Raw genomic sequence first — 17610 nt, 5'->3', positions numbered from 1 at the left:
GAGAGGAAATGATAGGCAGCTCATTAATCTTTTATCTAAGAGATGAATGTGCTATGGTGCTGCCAGGATGTAGGTGAACACTGCCAAAATGAGAAATGTCAGTTGTCAAGCCTCATGCATAATAATGGTGGAGCTATTTTTAAGCTTATTTGAAGATTAAAGTTATGCTCTTTTCCCTCACAGTTCCATCACATATGCTTAGCAATTTTGCCCTGAGAATTCCTTTTCATGCTGCTCAGATGTCTTTGCTTGAGAAAACATATATGGCTTTAGTCTCACAAAAGATACCTGAAAAATTATTTTGAAATCTCAGAGTTCCACCTTTATACTCAGCAGAGTATAAATAAAAGTGACAAAAAGAGGCAAAGTGAAGATATATTAAATAATTTTTGGCTACTTTTTCCCAGCGGGTGTGTTTTATAAGTAAGGATAATACACATTAAAAAAAATTCAATCCTCAGAAGTAGCAGATATGATCTATACTTCATAAGTCTCTGAAGACAGAAATAGAATGTATTCAATATAGTATACTGAAAAATTACTAGTTACAAATTAGGTGAACAATGATTCTCAGAATAGTTGTCTCAATTGATCTTGAGAATCTCACCTGGCTTACTCATTTCTAATTTATGTTCCTGCAGTGGAAAACAATGTTCCCTGCCTGGAGGAGTATTTTTCTGGAAGCCATTTTCTCAGCATTCATTTAAAACATTATACGAGTCACAACTGACATTCCATTCTCTTTTTGCCCCCTACATTCTATTTTTGCAGAATGGAAGGAAAGGTCAGATTGAAGATGATAAAATGTATTATTTTTGCAAGAGACACTTCTCCCATATTTACTGAGCTACTAAATATTTATACTGCATAAATTATACATGTTCCTCTATTCTGCAAATGTTTATATACCAAGTTAGGAATGCTTCCTTGATATACAAAATTAATTTCTAAATAGATGGAGAAATATTTTCTTTAAAAGCATAACACAGGAGTTGGGCGGTGATAGCTGGCTCCTGCTTGTAATTCTAGCAACTCAAGAGGCTGAGATCTGAGGATTTGGTTCAAAGCCAGACAGAGCACAAGTCCATGAGACTATTATCTCCAGTTAGCCACCAGAAAACTGAAAGTGAAGCTATGGCACATAGTAGAGCACTAGCCATAAAAGCACAAAAGCTTGGGGACACGGTCCAGAAATTAAAGCCCCATGACCGACTAATAAAAGCAAAAACAGTAACATAGGACCTTTGTACTGTTCAATTTTTTAACCAAAGAAAGGTTACAATACTTCCTGTTTTTAAAAAGCTTTTTTTTTTTATCATACTTAGCATAGGCAACTTCTAATTTAACTGTCACCAGCAAAATATGTGGCTGCAATGTGACATAAACCTGGATATACAGGAATTTTGATATTTGCTAATTCAAGTACCAGGATTCTTTCATACTGGTGTATGTTTTTTCTAAGTATGATTTTTATTAAATAAAAAAGCAGAAAGTCCAGTGATTTGCTTAAATTCTTATCTAAATGTTTTTAAAGTTTATGAAATATCAGTCCCTTCAAGTGTTCTTCTAAACTATTCTGTCTTTTGTATGTCTTAAGAGCCAAACTAATGGCTGGGAATTTGGCCTAGTGGTAGAGTGCTTGCTTAACATGCACAAAGACCTGGGGTCGATTCCTCGGTACCACATACATAGAAAAAGCTGGAAGTGGTGCTGTGGCTCAAGTGGTAGAGCTTAGGCTTGAGAAAGCCCAGGGACAGTGCTCAGGCCCTGAGTACAAGCCCCAGGAATGACAAAAAAATTAGCTTTGTGTTTGAATTTTGACTTAGGAAATAAGGCAATATGCTTTTCAAAAGCTGAATGATGAAAGACTGGGCTAAATTATTATTATTGCTACTATTCCTAGCATTAGACAAATTACCCTATAACTAGAAATTATTTCAGGAAATATAAGTTGTCTATTACCTTTCAGAGTTTATAGTACACCATGAATGACATGCAAAGCCTTGCTGGTTTGCTAAAAGCATGGGGTACTACTAGAAATGAACTGAGTAAGATATACTCCAGATTGGATAAAATCAAATGAATTCTACTACTAGAGGAAGATTTCCTACACAGGCCCAGAATCAAAACAGTTAACAGGAACACTCAGGAAAATCTTAAGAGAAGAAAAAATATTGAAAGTTTAATATGTGCCACCAACCTTAGAGAAAAAGTCATTTTAATTATCTGTTTCTCAATGGGCTAACTAGAGAACAAAATGTACTATTTTTCCAAATAAGATGAATAAGGCTATTAAAAATGGATGGCATCCTTTTCTTTGTTTCCGTGTCACTATAAAACCTAGAAAATTACTTTTTAATTTTGTCTCAGTACTAATCTTCATCATATTATGTAACATATTTACCTCCTGAATTTTAGTTTTTTCATGATAGTTACAAGGTGCCTGGTCATGGCTAACTTTAATAAAAGCCAATATTGTGAGTGTGACATGCCCCCATACTTATTTACACATACCTTACTAAAAAATTCATCTGATTACTGAAAAATATCAGATGAAGATATTAAAAATGTTACTCAAAATCCCACCTTTAACAATTGTAATTCTACCTTCAATTTCCCTTTCAAACCTTTTCAACTCTCTATATTTAAATTGCCTTTTCATTTACCAACATGTCATAAATCATCAGTAAAAACATCTATATTTGAATAGTTTTAGTATTCTCATGTATGTAGGTACCAAAATTCCCTCTAGTATTAGACATTTAGATGTCTAAATGTATTATAAACAATAACCGTACCACAGAAACATAGCTTTTTAAGATTTACCCAGTCAATCCTCAGACAGTACAGTACACCGTCAAAGAGCATGAATCTTTTTATTTTTTATTGTCGGGGTAATGTATAGAGGGGTTACAGTTACATTCGCCAGGTAGTAGGTGCATTATTCTCACGTTTTTGTTCCCATTTCCCTCCCCCCCACCCAAGAGCATGAATCTTTTGAAGTTTTTATATATATATATAATCATTCACTCGAAGAAAATTTTGTCCTAACTACTGTAACTTTTCTCAGAATTCCCTTTACATATTTATAAGTAATATTCCTTTTGGTCTGTGCAGACAAATTAACAGAATTCTAATATGTATGAATTTACATGTGCAGAAATTGGAACCTAGCAAACCCAGACTCTCATGCATGCCAAGCATACATTCGATTCCAGAGCTATGTTCCCTGCTTTCTACTGTATGTCAGCATGTTCCTGTTCCTGATTTAACACTTGTATCTGTCAGCTGTTCTAATTCAGTCTCGGACACATTACCTAATACCTTTATAGCTAAAGTTACCTCATACATGCAGCATGAACATAGGAATGAGAGCTGTATATGCAAAATTAAATAAGATAAAGTGCATGCTACCTGGTGCATAAGCACTAATAATTTTCTTAGTATACTGTTTGATAGCAGTTTTACTTGTGACTTTATTATGTATTGTTTAATTCACAAGTAAATTTAGTTGTTTTGGTAATGTTTTAATCGATTATTTTTCCAGACATATTGAAGATTTCACCCAGGGACTTATTTATGCTATCTAAGCACATGCTCTCCCAAGTTATACACCCTGCCCTCAGTGTATGTTAACTTGGTATCTGGGTTGTCATCTTTAAAAATACTTGGGAAGCTTTCCTTGTCTCTATGATTCTGAAAAAGCATTACTCTCAAAATTAGTCTTAAAAATACTGCCCTTTCACAATTAGTGAAATAATTCACAAAACAGGCAGGAAGGGAAAAAAACAGGAGATGATGTAATGTTGCATAGACAGGGAATTGTTATCTAGCTAATGCTGTTTCTGCCATTGCACCAGGGCTAGACTTCATATAAGGATTCTAAACAGTGTCTTGCCCATCACTCAGATATTAGCAGTTACAGCTATTTCTAGGAAGAACAATCTTATATCACAGAGTATCTTTATTATCACGATCACCCAGCATGCTAAATGAAAGGATCCTCATTTGTAACAGGAAGGCAGAAAAGGGAAAACTACAAAGAAGTACTCTTGTGAACACCTGAGAGTTAAATAAAGGATCATAAAGTTCTGTGTAAACAATTACATTAAAAGTTTAACACTAGCTGGGAGTTTGGCCTACTGGTAGAGTGCTTGCCTAGCATGCACATGCACAAAGACCCGGTTTCAATTCCTTGGTACCACATACACAGAAAAGGCCGGAAGTGGTGCTGTGGCTCCAGTGGTAGAGCTCTAGCCTTGAGAAAGCCAAGGACAGTGCCTAGGCCCTGAGCTCAAGCCCCAGGACTAGCAAAAAAAAAACAAAAACAAAAACCATTAAAAATGAAAACTTCAGCACTGGGAGCTACTGGCTCATACTTGTAATCTAAGCTACTCAGGAGGCTAATTTGAGGATTGTTGTTCAAAGCCAGCCTTAGCAGGAAAAGCCGTGAGACTTTTCACCCCATAAACTAGTCAGAAAAAGCTGATATGGTACTCTGGCTCTAGTAGTAGAGCACTAGTCTTGAGCACAGCATCCAGGCCCAGAGTTCAAGGCCCAAGAGAGATAAACACACACAGACACAGACACAAAGACACACACACACACACACACACACACACACACACACACACACACACACACACACAAAAGGAAGAAAAAGAAAAGGAGAACAAAACCAGGTGCTCATGGCTCATGTCTATAATTCCAGCTACTCAAGAGGCTGAGACCCAAGGATCACAACAGTCTGAAGCCAGACAAGAAAGCCTGTGAGACTCTTATTTTCACTAAACTACCCAAAAATCCAGAAGTGGAGCTGTGGCTCCAGTGGTAGAGCGCTAGCACTGAGAAACAATAAACTCATGGATAACACCTAGGCCCCACCCTCCACCTCCCAAATAAGAAAAACAGAAAATTGGCAAGTTTCTAGTCAATTCTTCAGACCCACTGTTAATTTTTTTATACTTCAGTACTCTTCTATCATATTTAACTCACAGGTGGCATTTGGAGGAATTCTGTATATAACTAATGACTAATATACCAATTTTATTCAAACTCTGGTATTTTCCTTCAGATCATGCTGAACCTTCTAAAAATCCTACCATGGAGACAAGTAGATTCTCTCTTTTTTTTTTTCTGGTCTGTCATGGGGCTTGAACTCTGGGCCTGGGCTCTGTCCCTGAGCTCTTCAGCTCAAGACTACGGCCCTACCCCTTGAGTCTCACCCCACTTCAGGTTTTCTAGTGGTTATGCCTTGGTTGGCTTCAGACTGTGGGACCCCTGGATCTCAGCCTCTTGAGTAGCTAGGATTAGAGGAGGAAGCACTGTATCTGGCAACAAAATGAGATTCTTAAGTCACACCAGACTTTTTTTTAACAAAGAAAAATATTCATTTCCATTTCCTGGAGTTCACTTCAATAAATATTATTTTGTATGATCAGAGGTTCACAAGCATTGCACCTTTGTGTTCCTACCCTAAGAATATCCTCCTTTGGTCTCAATGTGTAATCTATCATATCCCAATGTAGTTCAGACCTACCTTCCTCATATGAGAAAAAACACTCCATTCATTTTTAAAGTACTGACACAAGAGTAACCAATAAAGACTAAAGCAACAGTACCTGCTTGTCACTACTACTTACACAATACTATGTGACTAGAATGTGACATATCATATTTATTGCATTAAAACTCCCAATCACTCTACAAGGCATGTTTCTTTGCTTTTTGTATATGAGGTAAATTGAAGTTCAAAAATACCAAGTCATTTATTCATAATACTGGCCCTTGGGGCTATAATTTAATATTTTAAAGCCACATTTTCCCAGTAAAATGACTAAAATTAAATTCAGCAATCCAATTAAATGAAGAACAACATTCCTTCTTATACTAAACATGTACAGCATTGAAAATGGAAAAGTAATTTATTTATTTTGCCAGTCCTGGGCTTGGGCTTAGGGCCTGAAGACTGTCCTTAGGCTTTCTCAATTATCATGAAGTTTAAATAGAAGAATAATTAACATTAAATGTCACACAATGCATCATGCAACAGAACCCTGAACTTTCCCCCTCCACACACCCAAAGCTAGCATTCTACATTTGAGCCATAGCTCCAGCTCCCACTTTTTTTTTTTGAGGGGCCAGGGGAAGGGATAATTAAGTGGAGATATAATCTCATAGACCTTTCTGTCTAGGCCAGCATGATCCTCAGGATCTCAGCCTCCTAAGTAAATAGAATTACAGGTATAAACTATTGGGACCCAGACATGAAACAATGTTTTGTTCAATAAAATGTTACCAGACATTAACTTGAGAGAGATCTCTAAATTTTAAACAAGAAAACTGGAAAGCAAAAAATTGAAACAAAATTTTGTACTGTTTTCCTGAAATGGCATGTATTTTTCTTTTTAAAAATAAAAAGTTAGGTGGATATCAGTGGCTGATGGCTGTAATCCTATCTATTCAGGAAGCTCATAATTCAAAGCCATCCCTGGCTTCTGTGGGACTCTTATCTCAAATCAATTATTTAAAAAAAAAAGGACAGAAGTTGAGCTGAGGCTCAAGTGGTAAAGCACTACAGCAAAATGAAACTCCAGGCCAGTACCCAGACCCCAAGTTCAAGCTGCAGGACCGGCGGGGGAAAAAAAGTCATAAAATACATTCTTAATTTTGGCTTTCTGAACATAGTAATGTTTATTTAATAAATGTCTTATATTGAAGGTGTGTGAAAGAAAGAAAAGACTACGTAAGGAACATATACAGCTGGGTGCTGATGACTCATGCCTATAATCATAGCTACTCAGGAGGCTGAGATCTGAGGATGATGGTTCAGTGCCACCTCAGGCATGAAAGTTCCCTCTTATCTCCAATTAACCATCAGAAAACTGGAAGTAGCCCTGTAGCTCAAAGTGGCAGTGCTTAGCCTTGAGCTGAAGAGCTTAGGGAGAGTGCCCCCACACACACACACAGATGTCTTAAGCACAATGCCTCATATCTAATTCTAGGAAGGCAGAGATCAAGAAGAACACAGTTCAGAGTCAGCCTGGGCAGAAAGTTATCAACACCCTACCTGAAAAATAACTAAAGCAAAAAAGTTAGGGGCATGGGCAAGGCTCAAGTGGTTAAGCATTTGCCAAAATGCAAGACCTTGAGCTTAGTACCACAAAAAGAAACACATAGTTATATTTGTGTACATGCATACATACACATACATACATATATACACACATACATACATACATACATACATACATACATACATACATATTGATGTTTATTCTCCAGTGTGAGTCAGGGACTACTTTTAAAAGTAAAATGCAGAATTTAAACTTTACCTGAAAGGAATCTAAACATTGATAGGCTTAAACTAGTATTTCAATAAATGAATTAGTCTCACTTTATTTTAAAAGTGTAAAGATTTTATTCAAAGATATCTAATTTGAGTTTCAAAGATACAAGCATAAGGTCTGTTCTTTTTATTACCAGGGCTCTTATACAGCATTTTTAATTTTGATAAAACCTAGAAAGTTCTAAAATGAACTTTTTCACCTACTGAACAGAACACACGCTCACATACTCTGATGTTCATTTTAGTAGCATTTGTCTCTGTGAAATACATCAAAAGCACTCAGACATCAAATTGCTGATCTGATAGAATGATTTATTTTCCCATTACAGGAAAGTCATGAATGACTGGTTCTGAGGTATATTTTTGAGCTATGAAGGACATCCATCAGAAAATTTCCCACTTGAGGGTTTCTCTTTAGGTGGTAACATTTTATGGCTGGACAGTCTCTGCAGGAACGAGATTCCCTGTTGTATCCAACTGCATACATTTACAGGTACATGCAGACACAGGACATTCTGCATGGTCCCTTAAAAAAAAATCAAATAACAGTTAAAAATCCAAACTACATATTCATATATACATTTGTTTATCTCTCCATTTCTCTCTATATATCTATAAATGCCAGTTTCCAAAATGTCATTTGGAAAAGCACAGAAATTAAACCCAGAGGAAAAGCATCCTAAAAACATCCTATCAGGGGCCAGGAGTTTGGCCTAGTGATAGAGTGCTTGCCTAGCATGCACAAAGACTCAGGTTCAATTCCTCAGTACCACATACATAGAAAAAGCTGGAAGTGGTGCTGTGGCTCAAGTGGAAGAGCTCTAGCCTTGAGAGCTCAAGGTCAGTGCTCTGGCCCTGAATTCAAGCCAGAGACTGGCAAACAAAACAAAACAAAACAAAACAAACAAAAACAAAACTGAAATGACTACTGAGCTGAATTTAGGGAAGAAAGTGACTTAAATATGAATAACTATTATATGTATATGCCTTTATGTCTTACTTACAGTTAGGAAAGTGATAGAGATGTGCTCAATGTTTAAAGCAATAAGACAGGTTGCAGGTGAATGCTACAATAATGAGGAGCACAGCACCTCAGAATAAAGGTATAATTTAAGCTGGGTGGCAGTCCTAGCTACACAGGAATCTGAAGATGGAGGTCTGAAGCCATCTCAGGCAGGCAAATCTGAGAGACTCTTAGCTCCAATTACCCAGCAACAAGCCAGAACTGGAGGTGTGACTCAAGTGGTAGAGCACTAGCCAAAAGGTAAAGTGACTTCCCAGCCTTGTTTTTAAGCCCCTGTACCAGAAAATAAAACAAAACAACAACAAAAGAGTTTCATCTTGAGCATCCCCATACTGTTGTGTTTACACCTACACACCAAGCTTACTTACAAAGGAGATAATACAATAATTTGACATGTATTTCATCATTACTTTTACAATTCAATTACATGATAAACTACAGGACATTCAGTCTTTTGTAAAGAGCTATGAACACATCATCTCCCCAAATGAAGTTATTCAAACATTTAACTTGTATTTCTCATTTGTAAGTAGTCATTTTTAGTTTAAGATTACAAAGTACAGAAATATTTAATATTTGTTAACTGACTGTAAAAACAAAATTCATCCTTGGATGACATTAATAGCATACAATAATAACTTGAATGATTTAATAGACCATCTTCTTTATATGTCCTATAACTCTAAGCTTATTAAAGAAGAAATGTACTCATTACCTAAACCAACTAAGCATATGTCCAGCATGTCCACCATGCCTACAGTTGTGACACCATGTAAACCAGTTGTTAAACTGAGCTAATTTCTTGTCCTTGCTCAAATCCACTTTTTCATCTGATTTAGATCCACCTACAGGAAAAGAAGATGTTCATCACTAGCCATATAACATTTGAAGTTTCATAATAATATTTGTAAAACTATACTCAAAAGATAAATTATACACCACATTGATAGCGCAATTATGATATTAAGGTATGGTTTAGGGACCGGGAGTTTGGCCTAGTGGTAGAGTGCTTGCCTAGAATGCACAAAGACTCAGGTTCAATTCCTCAGTACCACATACATAGAAAAAGCTGGAAGTGGTGCTGTGGCTCAAGTGGTAGAGCTGTAGTCCAGAGAAAGCCCAAGGTCAGTGCTCTGACCCTGAGTTAAAGCCCCAGGACTGGCCAAAAAAAAGAGTTATAATTTAGGTTGAATGAATACTAAATGACAGGAGTTGACCCAGAAAAAAGAAGAAAAACTTCAAAACTCTGTAGTAGTTAATCTTCCCCAAAGAAAATACCGGGTCCAAATTTACAGGTGAATTTTATCAAATACTGAAGATAATTCTTTTTTTTTTTTTTTTTTTTTTTGCCAGTCCTGGGCTTGAGCTCAGGGCCTGAGCACTGTCCTTGGACTTTCTCAAGGCTAGAGCTCTACCACTTGAGCCTCAGCACCACTTCTGGCTTTTTTCTATATATGTGGTACCGAGGAATCAAACCCGGGTCTTCGTGCATGCTAGGCAAGCACTTTAACCACTAGGCCAAACTCCCGGCCCAAGATAATTCTTAACTATAAAACTCTTTTAAAGGACAAGAATACCTTGACATTGGAAATCATACGGGTTTGCTAATAAAACAAAACAAAGATAACATAAGAAAGATTACTGACCAATCTCCCTCCTAAACAGACATAAAAATCCTAACTAAAATAACTTCATCAGCTTAAACGAAACAAGGAAACAAAGTCTGATTGGGAAAAAGTTTGTTTGGCAAAACAGGAAAGTCAACCAATTCCATAATCCTAGATAATTTGGAGGTCAAAAAAAGGAGAACTAAAGTTCAGCACCAGCGCATGCAAAAGTTAGAGATGCTCTCTCTCAAAAGCTAGCTGAGGCAAAAGTGAGAGATTCTATCCGAAAAACAAATGAAAAGCAAAAGGATTTGGGGGCATGGCTCAAATGAAAGAGCACTTGTATACCACCAGTGAGGCTCTGAATTCAATACCCAGTACTATAAAAAATAAATAAATAAATGTTGTCATTTATATAAAATTCAAATCAGAAGCTAGACTAAATATGTGGAAAAATTATACATATAAGCAAGAGAATGAGTGACATGCAATTTAAGATAGTGGTTACCTTTGGGGAAGATGAAGAAAGTGTCACTAGGAAAAGAAAATGACCAAAAATAGTGGCATAGACTAGAATAAGGGGCCTCATTCTTGTTTAGTTATTACATATATATCATGTAATTTAAATTTATATGGTATAAATTATTACAAGCTTTTATGTATGTTTTGTGAACAATCATGTTATAAGATTACATATATACCACTATATTATACAATGTTTGTACATATTCATATATTCACATGCATGTTTATGTAAATTTTAGTGCTTTGAAGATACTGATTCTATTAATTTTGGCCACTTCAATGTGGTTTGTTCATAAAAACATCAATCAATTACAAATTTTTTAAATTCTACATAGATACAAAAATTAAAAAGTAAAACTGTTAGGTCTAATTAAACAATTACTATCCAAACAGATCTACAGTCTAACACTTCATAATTAAGATAGCTAAAGTGGCTCATGCTAATAATCCTAGCTACTCTGAGACTGAGATCTGAGGATCCCAGTTCAAAGCTTGCCTGGACACTAACAGTCCTAAAGTTCGTGAGACTCTTATCTCCAGTTAACTACTAGAAAATGGGAAGTGGGGTTGTGGCTCAAAGCATAGGGCGATAGCCTGTTCAAGGCTGAAAAGCTCAGGGACAGCAGACAGCACCCAGGTCCAGAGTTCAAGCCCCATGACAGACCAAAAAAAAGATAGCTAAAGTAACTCAATGTCACATGGTAAATGTCATGAGACGAAAACAGATACTCTGACACTACACTCATTTTGTTATTATACTGGTATGCTGAATATCCAAAGCATTTTGATTTACATTTTTTCTAAAATATCATTTTCAAGTAAGGTAAACAGGTAGAATATTCCCAGCCAACAGGTACACTGTATTCATTATATACTATTCTCAAGATTTTCCATGTGTTTATTATAAATGAGTAAAAAGTAATCAGTGAGGCTGTGAGTTTGGCCTAGTGGTAGAGTGCTTGCCTAGCATGCACGAAGACCCGGGTTTGATTCCGTGGTACCACATACATAGAAAAAAGCCGGAAATGGTACTGAGGCTCAAGTGGCAGAGCTCTAGCCTTGAGAAAGTCCAAAGGATAGTGTTCAGGACCTGAGCTCAAGCCGAGGACTGGCAAAAAAAAAAAAAGTAAGCAGTGTTTCTAGCCATTCAAAAAAGTTTGGCCTAGTAGTAGAGTGATTGCCTAGCATGCACAAAAACCTGGGTTCAATTTCTTGTTACCACATACATAGAAAAAGCCAGAAATTGTACTGTGGCTCAAGTGGAAAACTCTAGCTTAGCCTTGCGAAAGCCCAAAGACAGCCCCCATGATTGGCAAAAAAAGAGAGAAAGGAAAGAAAAAAATTAAAAAAGAAATATGTATTTACTAGGTAACTAATAACCAACCATAGAGAAAGCAACACCAAAACCTAAGAACCACATTCCTGGGTAATACTTTATAGATTTCAGTTAAGTTCTGAAGATGAAATAATTAGAAACATCAGTGTACTATATCCAAAGCTGTTTTGTAATACATGATTTGTTAACAGATGTAGTAAAAGAAAATTTGGTATTAATATTAGCACAAAAATGATAAATGAATGGTAAAATCGTAAGATTATTTTTCAACTTTTCTAAAAAAAAATTTAAACCGGTCAGCATTGATGAAAAATTATCTAAAACATCATGGATATAGACTTTACTTGTAATGTATAGATTTTATAAATTAGGAGGATTACAGAAACTAGTCAGTAAAATGCCTTTTCCTTAGAAATTATAAGCCTACACTACTAATTCAATTATGTAGGAACAGGCTGAACTCATAAAAACATTTTGTGCCATTATGTCATACCAGGACAGCTAGAGACAGGTGTTCCCATATTAATGAGGCAAAGTGCACATCGAGGAAGGGGTTTTCGGCAGCCTGGGCAGCTTGTGACTTTAGATTTTGTTGGAGAACCACTCACACCATACTGACTAAAACCTCTGCCCTGATGAGGAACCGATGAACAGCTGTAGGAGATTGACTTGCCACAGAAATTACAACTCACAAACACCTATAAAATACACAAAAAGAGAAATTAATGTAGACTATAATGGAATGATATAAAGTTTTATACCACAAAATTCATTTTTAACTTATTTTTTGTGGGTCATGGGTCTTGAACTCGGCCTGGGTCCCTGAGCTCTTCAGTTCAAGGCTACAGCCCCACTACCCATTTTCTAGAGGTTAATTGGATATAAGAGTCTCAGGTCCTTTTGTGCCCGGGCTGGCTTTGAACCTTGGATTCTCAGATCTCAGGCTCCTGAGAAGCTAGGATTACAGGTGTGAGCCACTGGGCCTGGCAACCATTTTTTTTTTTAGATGGGATCTCCCAGCTGTCCTTGACCTCATGATATTCCTATCAGTCTCTCAGGAGCTGTACACATATTAACAACTGCTTAGATTACTTTGAAAACTTTATTTTTTTATATTGCAAAAGGAGTCACTTGAAGTTTGACAAGCTCTCAATTAAAATCTTCACTTAATGATTATACTGTTTGGGTACTTCCTTTTTGCTATCTTTCCTTAGTTACAGTCTTCCTAATACTATTAATGTAGAGAGAAAAATCAGGAAAATTTTGACCCTGGCATTTCTGAATTATCAAGAATATTAGAATTCATACTGGCTGTTATAAAACAACCCAGCTACACTAAAGCTCAGTGATATAATCTGTACACAATTTCCCTAAAGAAAACGTTTTGTTTCAAAGATAAAAAAGACCTTAAGAATCCTATACTGTTTAACTGTTAAAATTTGAGAGTAACAGAAAATAAAGCAGATTATCTGTCAAGTCCTCAGCTCTTAATCACTTACCATAGAGACAGTAACATAAACTTCATCATAATACTGTTTTACCAATACCCTGGTTGTTTTATTATGAGCATATTAAAATTTCAGTTCCCTAAAATGAGAAAATAGCACCATCCAGTGCTCACATTAAGGATAGCTTACATTTTAATGTCCATACAGTTATGTGATAATTCACCATCTTTTCAAATCTAATACTAAAAAGAAAAAAATTCCATGTGCGAATAAATATAAGCATAGGTATATACTGTTAAATATTTTAAAAATCCGAAGTCCTACTCTACTGCACATAAATCATTTGGAAAACAATATATAGACGGAAGTTCTAAGATTATTTACTAGTTTAAATTATGAAAGGACTTAGCAAATACTAGATAACTTCACCCAGTCATAGGATTTATACTTTCCTAAGATCCTCCGGGCCTTCTGTGGTTTATATCAGACTCAAGCTGCCTATGAGTCTTGGGGAGGGTAGAATAAAAATGGAAGATCAAGAGAAAAGTTCAGTCAGGAGTAGCCAATTAGCATAAGCAATAGCATAAAGTGACAATAATTCACTACATAAAATACTACGTTACAATTTGATTTAAAGGGATCTAAAACCATGTACTTACCTGTGCTAAAGGCTTAGAACTGGGGTCCAATTTACTCCTGTGAATATCAAATTCGGCTCGTTTGTGCCAAAACCTCCAAGCATCTAATAAATTTCTGTAATTCTCAATCCAGTATTGAACCCTTTCATCTTTAAGAACATCAAGAGGTGAGCCCTAAAAATAAACCATGAATTAATTTCAACTGTTTAATGTATCCTGGCTTAAAAGAATATTTTGTATAATGTATGAGTCACAAACAATAGCCCTGCTTTCAGTCAAAAGTTGGCTTTTAACATAACTTTTATCTTAAAGTGATTTCACTAAAGATATAATATGTGCTATATGTATACTTGTTGAGGGAAATCAACTTCTTGGTTGAAGGCAATAAATACTGATATGAATTTCTTTTGTTTCAACTTTTATAAACTTCCAGGTTCATAAACATTGTTAACTGTCTTATCTGTAAGTTAAGTCTATATATTCTTTCTCTTGCCTTCAATTAAAACATAAATTTGTCTTAGAAAATAAGAAAGCAATCTGGGCACTGGTAGCTCACACCTGTAATCCTAGCTACTCAGGAGGCTGAGATCTGAGGATCATGGTTCAAAGCCAGCCCAAGCAGGGAAATCCACAAGATTCTTATCTCAAATTAACCACCAGAAAACCAGAAGTGGTGCACTACCCTTGAGCTGAAGAGCTCAGGGTCAGCATCCATGCCCAGAGTTCAAGTCCACAACCACTACCAACAACAACATAAAAAAAAAAAACAAAAAAAAAAAAACAAGAAAGACAGAAAGACAAAAGGAAATGAAGGGAAAGGAAAGGAAAGGAAGAAGGCAGGCAGGCAGGCAGGCAGCCTAAACAAAATCAAAATAAAAAAATTTCTTAGTTCTTTTGCATATAGGCTGTAGTGAAAAACAACAATCTGTTTTTCTTAAAATTATTAGAGTTCTTTTTGCTAAGAATTTTGGCAGTAAAATTTTCCTAAAGCTTTATTTTTTTCTGACTGCCCTGACATCTCACATTTCATCTATACTTGCTCTGAGGTTTTTACAGATGGCTTATAGAGCATCTGGATTTCTCCTACACTTTACCAAGTAGAGAAAGCAGAGGAAGTCTCTACCCCCATTGGTAAATGGGACTTTGGTTTGCATCCCAGTTTTCATAATCCTACTTCAGGGAAAGACAAAAAAAAAAAACTATCAAAGGAAACTTGGTAAACTTTTCACCTAGAGAAAAGGAAACTTACAAATGCTAATAAAGATAATCTATCTTTAGATGTTTACTTCAAAAGAGTATTCATCTATTAAACAAATTAATCATTTTTATTATTAGAGTTAAATTTAGGCAAAATGACATGTGAAAAACTGTAAGTCAACAATCTTATTTCTTTTTTTTTTTTTTTTTTTTTTTTGCCAGTCCTGGGCTTGAGCTCAGGGCCTGAGCACTGTCCTTGGACTTTCTCAAGGCTAGAGCTCTACCACTTGAGCCTCAGCACCACTTCCGGCTTTTTTCTATGTATGTGGTACCGAGGAATCAAACCCGGGTCTTCATGCATGCTAGGCAAGCACTTTAACCACTAGGCCAAACTCCCGGCCCCAACAATCTTATTTCTTTAAAAAAAAAAAAAAAGTAGGTAGGCAGAAGTACTAAGTAGCATACAATTTCAGCATTTTTTTTTTTTTTTTTTTGGTAAATCCTGGGACTTGAACCAAGGGCTGGGCACTTGGGCACTATCCCTGAGCTTCATTTACTAAAGGCTAGCACTCTACCACTTGAGCCACAGTGCCACTTCCAGCCTTTTTCTGTTTATGTGGTGCTTCCTGCATGCCAGGCAAGCACTTGACCACTAAGCCACATTCCCAGCCCTTGGCATAAATTGAAGAAAAAACCAAACCAAACCAAACCAAAACACACACACAGAGAAAAATCAAATTTCATTAATCGCTTCCCTAATCTTTCAATGGCCATAAGGATTAATTTAGAAAGAATCTGGTTCATAGTTATAAAACCTAAAACATGTTCTAAAATGATTTTCAGAGGAAACATTTCAGAGATGAATATGTCCAAAGTAGAAGAACTTAGCTCTCCACAGATTTACAGTAGTAACAGGCAGAAAGCATTTTGGCCATTTTGTTATGCTTATGTCGGTACACCTCAGCAGAAGCTGCCACAAAAAAAAAGGCAGGAAAGATACATAAAAGGATAAGATTAGCTGTAGGGCTATAGGAAATCTAAGGGAAATACTCTGAATTTTTATCATGTTTCCAACAAAAGCAAAGTAGAAGACAACTTTTGCCAGAACTCTGGTTTTAGTCACTCTAGTGCAAAAACTGAGGAAAAAAATAAGTGAACTGGTTACTCAAATCACTCTCATGAAAGTGATGGGGAACTAAGTGGAGTACAATGTTAAGACTAATTCAGATAAGAGAAAAGGTACGTGTAGTTCTGTCAACAATTGGAGTTTATTTTTCAGTTCTGTTTGAGCTCAGATTCAGTGAAAACTGGCCCATCTCAGAGTGAAAAGCAAAACTTGCACAACTCAATTAGGAGAATTAAGGACAAAATAGTAAGGTAAGACAAGTAGACCAAATGATTAAGGTAAAAGTTAAATACCTTTGAAAGATCCTAAACAAACAAAACTGTAGGCTCAATTTTCCCTGAAGGAATATAGAACAGGGGAAATTAATGTGACTTAGCATGTTTTTAAACCAGTTTTGACAGGATATTGATACTTCAACTAACCTGTAACATGCAGTAACTTGCAGTCTGAACATCCCCAGTTCTGTCCACATAACTCTCCATTAAGTCCACTCCATCTTTAGTAAGGCCTGTAAGCAAAATCCCTTCCAAATTTCCAGCCTCTTTCATTTCATTGGTCAACTTTTCAATGTATCTATTTAACTGAAAAAAGTCAAAATGATTTTTCTAAAGCAATCTGTTTTTACTTGAAAACATTTGGAACAATTTTATTCCTAATGGAAAACATTTTAAAACAAAAGCCCTTGACCAAATTCTCTCACAAGGCTATCTAGTACACATTTTAGTGTCAGATCCACATTATTTAAGCTATTTTTCTTAAAACAAAAGATTTTCTATGTTCTGTTAATTATTCTATAAAAATACTGCAGATAGTTTACTATCTTAAAGAGAAATGTAGCCAAGCATTGGTGCCTCATGCCTATAATGCTAGCTACAAGGGAGGCTGAGATCTGAAAATTGTGGTTCCAACCCAGCCCAGGCAGTACAGTTCACAAGACACTTATCTCCAATTAACCACCAGAAAACCAGAAATGGTGCTGTGGTTCAAAGTGATAGAGCACTAGCCTTGAGCAAAGACTACTTATGGATAGTATCCAGACCTCAAGTTCAAGCCCAACAACTAAGAGAGAGAAAGAGAGAGTGACTGAGAGAAATGTTTTCATTTTTCTGTAAAGTTCATAGTGTCTACCATAGTAGTGTGTAATAAAATCAGAGAATCTGAGCTGTAAGAAAACTTCCAAATCACCATTACAACTATTATCTTTACATTTTCCTGACTGTATCCCATCTCAAACTCCAGTCATGATATGATTCTTCAATGCTCCCCTGACTTTTATCATTATTATAGTAGTAGTAGTGGTGCTGTTTATGGGTCTTGCTCATATTCTCTACTCACAACATACATAGTTACTGTTTTCTATA

General features: G+C 36.0%; 1 protein-coding gene across 1 annotated transcript in view; it reads right to left on the bottom strand.

The window, feature by feature from the left end:
* Positions 1–7639: 7639 nt before the first annotated feature.
* Mios (meiosis regulator for oocyte development) overlaps positions 7640–17610 on the bottom strand; it is a 28394-nt gene continuing 18423 nt past the window's right edge. Inside the window, exons 7-11 of the mRNA XM_090333154.1 lie at positions 16672–16830; positions 13948–14100; positions 12334–12538; positions 9088–9217; positions 7640–7874 (exon numbers count right to left, since the gene is read on the bottom strand). Coding sequence (XP_090189280.1) covers positions 7778–7874; positions 9088–9217; positions 12334–12538; positions 13948–14100; positions 16672–16830 — 744 coding nt within the window. The 3' untranslated portion in view covers positions 7640–7777. The remainder of the gene's footprint in view (positions 7875–9087; positions 9218–12333; positions 12539–13947; positions 14101–16671; positions 16831–17610) is intronic.

Source organism: Megascapheus bottae, chromosome 5, assembly GCF_031878675.1.
Source record: "Megascapheus bottae isolate mThoBot1 chromosome 5, mThoBot2.hap1, whole genome shotgun sequence".
NCBI lineage: Eukaryota > Metazoa > Chordata > Mammalia > Rodentia > Geomyidae > Megascapheus > Megascapheus bottae.
The sequence above is the reverse complement of the archived record's forward strand: the minus strand, read 5'-3'. Positions and strand labels throughout refer to the sequence as shown.